General features: G+C 42.7%; 1 protein-coding gene and 1 long non-coding RNA gene across 2 annotated transcripts; one reads left to right on the plus strand and one right to left on the minus strand.

Moving 5' to 3' along the window:
• LOC125559751 lies at positions 1 to 4,676 on the plus strand. The gene is made up of 2 exons (XR_007306419.1): positions 1 to 1,038; positions 3,341 to 4,676. It is a non-coding gene; the product is annotated as an uncharacterized LOC125559751 (long non-coding RNA).
• A 1,218-nt stretch (positions 4,677 to 5,894) lies between these two features.
• On the minus strand, positions 5,895 to 8,516 carry LOC125559739 (von Willebrand factor D and EGF domain-containing protein-like). The gene is made up of 3 exons (XM_048721341.1): positions 7,988 to 8,516; positions 7,216 to 7,263; positions 5,895 to 6,409 (listed from the first exon to the last, which is right to left on the minus strand). The coding sequence occupies exons 1-3, from the start codon at positions 8,454 to 8,456 to the stop codon at positions 5,991 to 5,993; spliced, it is 936 nt and encodes a 311-aa protein (XP_048577298.1). The 5' UTR covers positions 8,457 to 8,516; the 3' UTR covers positions 5,895 to 5,990.
• Between the last annotated feature and the right edge of the window lie 2,092 nt (positions 8,517 to 10,608).

The raw sequence follows: 10,608 nt of genomic DNA on the forward strand, positions 1-10,608 counted from the left end.
GGCAACAATGCGATGGTAACCGCGAGCCTGAGCTAAACCAAGCGATACATGAAACCGTAGATCAAAACACCCTAGAGACTAATCAAGACGCTGTATTCGAGATCCCTACTACGAACAGATTCACACCACTCCAATCTGGACAATCTAGCCCTACATCAGCACAGCATCCTTCAGATAATTCCACACGGGACCGCTCCCAAGACAGACCCCGTACAAGATATGAGAGAAACCATGCTGGGAAGAGAAACCATGTTGTTTTCTTGGCAGATTCGAATTCAAAATACATCGACAGACAGAAAATGTGTAGAGATAAAAATGTCGATTATCTTTTCTGTCCCACTTTCGAAAGCGCTCAAGAAGTTCTAATCTCAGCTGATTTCGGTACCCCCTCACATGTTCTCATCCACACCGGTACTAATGATCTTGAGCACACAGCTATCGACGACTGTGTAGATGCCGCCAAATTATTAATTGACACCTCAGCACAAAAGTACCCGCAATCACGTATCCTGATATCTACATTGCTCGCACGAGCTGACCGCCTTGATGAAAAACGCAAACTATTTAACACTCAACTACGAGCTTTCCATGTGCCACCTACTGTTTATTTTATCGACAACGAGAACATAAGTGCTGATATGCTCTACGACAACAAGCATATTCTACGGCGTCGTGTTGGAGTTCTTGTCGCCAATTTTAAAGATGCAATTTTTAATCGTGCAGCTAGCCCTAAATCCCCCATTACGAAACAACACAAACCGAAAATCAGAGATGCCGCAGAATCTTTGGCCGCGACTGCCCGAAGCCCCTCAACATGATGACAGACCACAACACAGGGCTCCACCTCGTAACTTCCCAATCGAGAACGCTCCACCGAAACAGCCCTTCCCAGGTCCCATGCCTACCATGCACCCGCCTCAATCACCGTCCTATGCTGATGTCGTAGACAGGAGGAAAAGTTTGATGGATGATAATACTATCATGAAGCTATTCAAACTTTATGAAATGATCCGTGAGTTGTAATCAACTTAGTAAGAGGTAATGTGGGTTCTTTCCCTGTAATTTTTCCAAGTTTCTACCCACTCCTCTTCCGTCTTTTAAAGAATCTTTATGTGTGTAGGAAGACCCGCTCTTCCTTCATCTCGTCGTCGCGCGATCAATTTGAGCTGTTGGAACATCAACGGACTCTCAACAAGTTCTGTTTTTGATAATAAGCTAAATCACCCTGACTTTTTGTGTAACGTTAAAAATTGCGATTAATTAGTGATTTCAGAAATATGGGGTCATGAAGCTCTCGATATACCTGGTTTCGGTACGATTGTAGTCAACTCGCCGAAAATAATTAACACAAAGAAAGCCGGGAGATCCTCGGGTGGTATTTTAGTTGCAGCAGCCTCTTCATTTTCGCGGAGCGTGTCTGTAGTTAAACAAGAGAAGGACTATATCTGGTGTAAACTAGATAAGCGACTGTTATCCCTAGATGAAGATATATTTATATGTGCCTGTTACATTCCTCCATCCAATTCACCATATTTTGATGACGAAGTTTTCTCAAACCTAGAAAACGATATAGCTCTCTTCAAGGGACATGGAAAAATCCTCCTTTTAGGAGATATGAATGCTCGAACTGGTAATTTACGCGATTACCCTGAGAATACTGACTCGAGACATACCGTTGACCATTTCTATCCAACACACGCCAATAGTCTAAAACGTAAAAACCTTGATGGCCAAATTAACAGCAATGGGAAATCTCTAATAGAGCTATGTAAGGCACTTGATTTGCGAATTTTAAATGGAAGAACTAAAGGCGATTCTTTAGGAAAGATAACATTTAATGGGCGCCTAGGTTTTAGTACTATAGATTATATGATAACTGATCATGATTTCCTTTCCTCTTTTGAAAGTTTTATTGTATCACGTCCTTCTCCGTTATCGGATCACTCTCTGCTAATTGGCAGATTAAATATACCCTCTCCCTATGTCGATGACCGTAAAGCCGCGACAAATCTTTTTAAACTTCCTATTCAATTTGCCTGGAGATCCAATTCGAAAGAGAAATTTACAGATGCTTTATCGTCACTTAGAACTTAGTGTACATTTTCAATGAGACAAATTTTGCTTGTAATAACACAGGCGTCAACAACATAGTGAATCAGTTCAATCTCATTTTAGAGACTGCCGCTAAGAAGTCTTTAAAATTAGCAAAGAATTCTCAGAGTTCAAAAACAAAACGAAAATCTCAGGCTTGGTTCGACGCTGATTGTACGAACCTTAGAAAACGACATAGACAAATATCAGGCTTCATAGAAACCCACACGACTCAGAGGTTAGAGACGATTTCAGTAACGTTGATAAACACTATAAATCGCTTCTAAAACAAAAGAAACGGGAATTTTATAATGACTCGATCGATAGTTTGGCTAACGTAAAAGATTCCCGGACGTTTTGGAATTCTATTAAGACTTTAAACCCCAAAAACTGTGTATCTTCCAAACAGTCAGTACCCGTAGACAATCTTTTTCAGCACTTTAGTAAACTCCACTCATCCGTAGAGCAAACCACCCTCTCGCAACAACAACAACTAATAAATGATGCAATTAAAACACACGAAACACAAAGTTCATGCCATACTAATTTGGATAACCCAATAGCTGACGCAGATATTTTTAAAGCATTGAAAAAGTTAAAAAAAATAAGGCACCGGGGATTGACAGAATAAGAAATGAAATGCTGAAATGCGGCCAGCAAACTTTAGTCCCATGTATATCTAAGATTTTCAATTTAATATTGGATGCCGGTGTCTACCCTGATGTCTGGACAAGAGGCATAATTAGTGTTATTTATAAATCTGGTGATAAATCTGATCCTTCCAATTATAGAGGCATATGTGTCACAAGTTGTCTTGGAAAATTATTTTGTTTCATTCTAAATAATAGGTTACAGACGTTTCTCACATCGAATCAAATACTACATCAATCACAGATTGGCTTTCTCTCAGGTTTTCGAACATCCGTCCACATTTTCTCCTTACGTACTTTAATCGATAAATATGTAACGCATACCACAAAGGGAAAACTATTTTGTTGTTTCGTAGATTTCAAAAAGGCTTTTGATTCTGTTTGGCACCCTGGATTGCTATCAAAATTTTTAAGCTATGGATTGGATGGAAGATTTTATCGCATCGTATCAAGCATGTATTCAAAGTCAGAATGCTGCATTAAGACTGGCAGTATGCGATCCGAATTTTTTTAAATACAATAGAGGAGTTCTCCAAGGATGTATTCTTTCCCCGCTATTATTTAATTTGTATCTAAATGACATTCCCTCTCTTTTAGAGAATGCAGTTGGTCTTGACCCCGTTCTTTTGCCCAATGGATGATCTGGTTCTTATCTCAACCAGTGCTTCGGGACTACAAAAATCGATTAGTCTGATCGATCATTTCTGTAAAGATTGGTTAATGTCTGTAAATCAAAAGAAAACAAAAGTAGTTATTTTTCAAAAATAATGCCGGAAACTGACTCTTCAAAAATTTCGCTTTTTCTTAAACGGCTCACAACTAGATTGGTAACGTAACAGAATATAAATACTTAGGATGTACTTTTACTACAAACGGTAATTTCACAACTTCGAAACTGCGGTTAGTTGAAAAAACAAGACGCTCTATCTTTGCAGTCAAGCGCTATCTCAATTTTAATAGATTCCCTATCAAGTTAAATAACAAGTTATTTAACGCACTCTTCTCGCCGATCCTATTGTACAACTCGGACATATGGGGAGCTTACGATGCGATAAATGTTCAAAAATGGGAAACAGACCCCGTAGAACGCTGGCATTGCCAATTTTTCAAATACTACTTTGGCTTGAACAAACGCGCCCCGAATGTCTCTGCCGAAATGAGGCAGGCAGATTATCGCTAAAATCAACAATATTACGTAACACCCTACTGTTTTGGCTCCATATTCAAGCATTACCAGAAAAACAAACAATGCCTAAACAATGCCTAAAAATTTCTGGCGAATTGACATGTTCGGGTAAATCGAGCTTCATGTCCTCAATATGTAAGATACTGAAACATTTGATGCCCCATATAATAAGGAGACGATTTATAACAAATTTAAACTAGAAAAATTAATCACAAATATTACAAACGAATCTAAACGTCATCAAATGGGTCTTATAAATCTGAACAAAAAGCTAATTTTTTACTACTCTTTCAAAAAAGACACAAAATCTAGTGAATGCTATGATAAAATACTTAAGATGGAACACAGAAAAGCTTTAGCCAAACTCAGACTAGGGAATCTTAATCTAAACATAGAAACAGAAAGACACACAAAACCTCCGATTCCAAGAGAGAAGCGTATCTGCCAGATTTGTAACACTTTAGAGGATGAAAAACATTTCATGCATTTCTGCGTCTCATCCCACTCTGAACGAAAGCAATTATTTTCTGATATCCAATCCCACTACATTTTCTTTGACAATCTAAGTAATGATGATAAAATTCTGTTCCTTTTTAATAATGTTGACCCTTTTGTGAATAAGAAAGTAGCCCACTTTATATGCAAAACATTTAAATAAAGACCGAATACTCTCATTTAAGCCATATTATGTTATGCAATACCATCAATGTAAATGGAATGCAAATAAATAAATGTAAAATGTAACTTCACCCTCTCCGCCTCACCAAGCCTCACACTTCACCCCACCTCCTTCACCAAGCCTTACACTTCACCCCCTCCCCCTCACCAACCCTCACACTTCACCCCCTCCCCTTCAACAAGCATCACACTTCACCCCCTCCCCCTCACCAAGCATCACACTTCACCCCCTCCCCCTCACCAAGCCTTACACTTCACCCCCTCCCCCTCACCAAGCCTTACACTTCACCCCCTCCCCCTCACCAAGCCTCACACTTCACCCCCTCCCCCTCACAAAGCCTCACACTTCACCCCCTCCCCCTCACCAAGCCTTACACTTTACCCCCTCCCACTCACCATGCCTCACACTTCACCCACTCCCCCTCACCAAGCCTCACACTTCACCCCCTCCCCCTCACCAGGCCTCACACTTAACCCCCTCCCCCTCACCAAGCCTCACACTTAACCCCCTCCCACTCACCAAGCCTCACACTTCACCCCCTTCCCCTCACCAAGCCTCACACTTCACCCCCTCCCCCTCACCAAGCCTCATACTTCACCCCCTCCCCCTCACCAAGCCTTACACTTCACCCCCTCCCCCTCACCAAGCCTCACACTTCACCCCCTCCCCCTCACCAAGCCTCACACTTCACCCCCTCCCCTTCACCAAGCCTCACACTTCACCCCTTCCCCCTCACCAAGCCTCACACTTCACCCCCTCCTCCTTACCAAGCATCACACTTCACCCCCTCCCCTTCAGCAAGCATCACACTTCACCCTCTCCCCCTTACCAAGCCTTACACTTCACTCCCTCCCCCTCACCAAGCCTTACACTTCACCTCCTTCCCCTCACCAAGCCTCACACTTCACCCCCTCCCCTTCACCAAGCCTCACACTTCACCCCCTCCCCCTCACCAAACCTCACACTTCACCCCCTCCCCCTCACCAACCCTCACACTTCACCCCCTCCCCTCATCAAGCCTCACACTTCACCCCCTCCCCTTCACCAAGCATCACACTTCACCCCCTCCCCCTCACCAAGCCTCACACTTCACCCCCTCCCCCTCACCAAGCCTCACACTTCACCCCCTCCCCCTCACCAAGCATCACACTTCACCCCCTCCCCCTCACCAAGCCACACACTACACCCCGGCTCTCCCCCTCACCAAGCCTCACATTTCACCCCCTCCCCCAGCCTGGCTCTGCCTTTGCCTCTCCTTCCCCAGCGTTGCAATTCATTTCCCTCTCCCTGACCTTAACCCACCAGCCTACCCTATTCTTTCAAAGCCCCGTCATTCCTTCATTCTAATCTTCCAATTTTTTACACGTCAATGGCTATGGTTGCACTACTTACAAAGCCCTGCCATTCCTTCCCTCTGATCTTCCAAAGCCCCGCCATTCCTTCCCTCTGATCTTCCAAAGCCCAGTCCTTCCCTCTGATCTTCCAAAGCCCCGCCATTCCTTCCCTCTGATCTTCCAATTTTCCACACGTCAATGGCTATGGAGGCACTACTTACCGTGCTCCCTAGTTTAGGCCTGATCCGACTTTGCAGGGGGTCATAAACACAATTTTCTCCTTTGTTCCTGCAAGACGTCATATTACTACTCAGTATTGGACCATCGTACCACTCGATGTTGAAGGAGACGTTACTCCACAGAGGAAAGGTGAAGTTGCACACCATGAATAGGTCCCTGTCGCCGGTAGTCAAGGGCTCCACCTTTGGCTTGGGGACCAGAGAACTCGGGAAAACGGCTTTCACGTCAGCTGTGATAATAGTACAAATACAATAGAACTCCGTTACTCTGAGAGAAAGAGAAATTAGTTCGAGTTATTAGCCGAGGCTCTAGGTAAAGGAGCTCACATGGAAATATATTTGCTGTTCAATTTTTTTAATTGAAATCACGAACAAGTTATCGGTACCCTTATATGGGTCTAGGAAACCATCTAAAAAAAAGACTGGGAACCGGAATAAGAAAAAAAAATCATAATTGCTTGTTTTGGGAAGAAAAGATATAGAAAGGAAATGTAGAGGAAATGGGGTTTGTGGAAACGATCTAAATAATGTGAGCGGAGAATTATTTCGGTTTGGAATTTGGATTATTAATTAAGATAATCCAGGAGAAATCGAGCTAACGAAAAACTAACCGCCTCGATTAAGTGGGGTTTTATTGTAATATACCAGTACTTCAATAAGATGTGTAGTACACATATAAAGGGAAAACTATCTTCCCAAATTTAAAAACTGAAATTCGACTCTCGGTGTATTGTATTCATTGTTCTGGTAAGACCACGACAGCTTGGGCTTTTTGTTTTTACCCAAATTTAAAAACTGAAATTCGACTCTCGGTGTATTGTATTCATTGTTCTGGTAAGACCACGACAGCTTGGGCTTTTTGTTTTTACCCAAATTTAAAAATATATATATACAAGGTTAAGACCAGTCGGGGCCAGGTTGTGTCCTTCCCACCCAAATAATATCCACATGTTTTTGTATCGCCCCTCCCCCTCCCCCCGATAACAGTCACAGTCTGTGACAGCTCTGATATGTCTGGATTGAAGATATGGGATACCTGTGCAATTTGGTCCACTGAAGCCTTCGTCGCAGGGTATTCCATCGCCTTGAAAAAAGGATACAGTTTAAAAACCAAAAATGCCTACCAAACATTTCTCAAACGTTTGCTTTTCTACTACTTTGTAGAGCTGTGTACAGTGTTACATAATACACCACTGGTATTCACAGACAGAATCACGCAAGCAGCACAGCCATTCATGGTCACGCATTAAGCAAAGCCATAAATGGTCACGCAACGACCACAGCCATTTATGGTCACGCACAAGCACAGCCATTTATAGTCACGCAACGAGCACAGACATTCATGGTCACTCAACGAGCTTAGCCATTTATCATTACGGAAGGAGCACAGCCGTTCAAGGTCACAGAACAGGCACATCCATTCATGGTCACGCAACGAGCACAGCCATTCATAGTCACGCAACGAGGACAGCCATTCATGGTCACACAACGAGGACAGCCATTCATGGTCACACAACGAGCACAGCCATTCATGGTCACGCAAGAAGCACAGCCATTCATGGTCACACAACGAGCTCAGCCATTCATGGTCACGCAGCGAGCTCAGCCATTTATGGTCACGCAGCGAGCACAGCCATAAATGGTCACGCAACGAGCACAGCCATTCATAGTCACGCAACGAGCGCAGCCATTCATGGTCACGCAACGAGCACAGCCATTCATGGTCACGCAACAAGCACAGCCATTCATGGTCACGCAACGCTTTCCTCGCGTGACCAGCTCCAATAACTGGTGTCCCGAAAACCTACCTGCGCAGTACGCCATTGAGCACCCATAAGGAGGTCGAAGATAGTAGACATAGTACCCTCCGCTGCACATCTCCACGCACATGTCAATAGAACGGAAGCAACCGTTGTTCCTGTTATTGACGTTAACGCACGCGGTAGTTTCCTTGGTTACCCCAATCGTGTCTGGGTGGGTCCCCCTCATCCATATCGGCGCTAAGGTTCCACACATGTTCGGCTCGGGTTTAGTGGTCGGGATCTCGCCGCCGACACTGCTAGTGAACCGATACCATCCGGGCTGAAGGAGGTAGTCGCACAAGGCGGGCTGCGGTCTTTTGTATCTGTATTTTGTGCTTCTATGCGGGTCTTTAATCGGGATGTAGTTCGCTGCTGAGCAGGGGTCGGCGGGCCTTGGGCAGCTTCTCCCGTCGGACGTTCCCGTGAAGCCAGTAAAGGCGTAAAGAACAAGGATACAAGCTGCAAATCTTCCCATTGTCAATTAGCTTTAGCGCAGAGGGAAAGAAAGAAAAGTAAAGTTGAGGGTGGCGATTTCAAAATCACTTGGGCGCGGGCATGTCCCTTAAACCAAGACCGCACAGGCCGCGGGCATGTATCTTAAACCTAGACCGCACAGGCCGCGGGCATGTATCTTAAACCAAGACCGCACAGGCCGCCGGCATGTCCCTTAAACCTTGATTTATCAGTTTCTGCTAAAAACCAATATGTGGGAAAATATTTCCAAACTATTAACGAATAAAAACTTTGCTATATGGCGTGAAGCACACATATAAATAGATGAATCCTCCTTCACAGCAATCACAATAAAGATACTTCTAGAGGTAGAAATATACTCTTCGTGTTTTTGTACCATCCCGAATGGATAGAGTGATTAGGAACCAGGGTCTGGATGTGGGTAGCCAGTTAAATCTTTTATAATTTGTCGGTAGTCAGGAAGAATTATCGGTCTTTGTCGGTAGTCGGTTAATCTAAATTAGTATTCGCTTTTGTACCAGATTTTATGTATAAACTAGATTAAACATTATTTAGGATTGAGTAGTAATTGATAACTTATTGAAAATAAATTCATTATGGATTAATAATTGACAGAAAAGTTGATGCAACATGAAAAACAGTGCATATTCTGAAATGACGTATTTTGTAGATTGACGATGGAAGTAAAGAGTAAAAATACGGGAAATAATGACTGTAGTCGGCAAATATTTTTTGTCGCTAGTCACTAGTTTTCATGTTTTGTCGGTAGTCGGTTACTCTTTAGGCCGCTTGTCGCCAGTCGGTTAACCCCATCCAGACCATCATGTTATGCAGAGTTATGCACTGCCTTGCATATTCCTATTATTGCGATATTGTCGTGATACTGTCGACAGTATTATTGTTTCTTTTTTTCTACAAAAAAAGCATGTTTCTAGTATAAGGTAAAGCCAGTAAGCACTCCATAGTGTTTTATTCCGTGGATTATTACGGGAACATTTGTGGGCATATTATGTTTTTGGGGATCATTCGCGCGCCGGGGATCATTTGCGGTCCTGTACAGACCTGAGTTTGAGATGTGCTCGCTAAAAAACAGCTTCTGTGAGCGGCTGAGAGAGATTAGAGGGGATCAAAGTGGTTTCTAAAGACCACATTCTTATCACATCATCTTTAAGTTATGAATAGTAAGAGAAGATTTGAGACATTTGCGCCTTTTTGGTTTGTACTTATACTGTACATCTGCTTCAAAACACTCTTTTATGATGCTGAATGGATCATAAAGATCTTTTAGATACGAGCTAAGACATAACACGAATAGCATAGGGACTTTTAGATACGAGCTAAGACATAACACGAATAGCATAGGGACTTTTAGATATGAGCTAAGACATAACACGAATAGCAGAGGGACTTTTAGATACGAGCTAAGACATAACACGAATCGCATAGGGATTTTTAGATACGAGCTAAGACATAACACGAATAGCATAGGGCTTATTGTATTATTGAAGCTAAGAGTGTCAATTTTGAGCGATGTTTTAGGAAACAAAGCTCCTTAAAGAAAACTTGGATTGACTCCGAGTAAGATGTCGCCTGGACGCGGAAGTTAAAACACAAAGGTAACAGAGGTTTTCGCGTTCTCAGGTTCTCTAAGCGGCCAGCTATAGAAACATAAGGCACGTTTATAAGCTAAATGAAAATATACTTAAATATCTCTAGATGGACGTTATTCCTTTTTTTGGTTGTAAAAGAATTACACACCAAACAACGCAAACATTCCTTACAATAATATGTTATAGATTCTAGACAGGCGCAAGTCACAAATAACACATTTTACTTGCCTCTTATTCGTCTAAGGAATGGCACGAGTGTTCCTGAACGTTGCAGCACCAAAAAAATTCCTTTTAAGATATCAAAATATCTTATCTGCAAACAAACTCGACCAACTATAGCTATGACAGTTTGCGAGTTTGGGTTTTGGAAAACAAGTTATCTGATACAGCCGCAACCAGTCTGTTCTGGACCTATGACCTCAGAAAACTAAGCTTACGTCTACATTGAATGCCAGTCACAAATCATTACGTTTAATTTATTATTCTTCACGTCAAGCGGCGTTTCCATATAAGTCCTTATTTAGCCTCATATGTAAAATGCAA

Source organism: Nematostella vectensis, chromosome 14, assembly GCF_932526225.1.
Source record: "Nematostella vectensis chromosome 14, jaNemVect1.1, whole genome shotgun sequence".
Lineage (NCBI taxonomy): Eukaryota > Metazoa > Cnidaria > Anthozoa > Actiniaria > Edwardsiidae > Nematostella > Nematostella vectensis.

Bases quoted from the DNA above. Each gene is read 5' to 3' on its own strand.
- LOC125559739 (XM_048721341.1), bottom strand. From the start codon at position 8,456: ATGGGAAGATTTGCAGCTTGTATCCTTGTTCTTTACGCCTTTACTGGC. The intron at 7,264-7,987 runs GTAGGTTTTCGG...CCTTTTTTCAAG, and splicing joins CTCAATGGCGTACTGCGCAG to GCGATGGAATACCCTGCGAC. The intron at 6,410-7,215 runs GTATCCCATATC...CTATTATCACAG, and splicing joins CAGTGGACCAAATTGCACAG to CTGACGTGAAAGCCGTTTTC.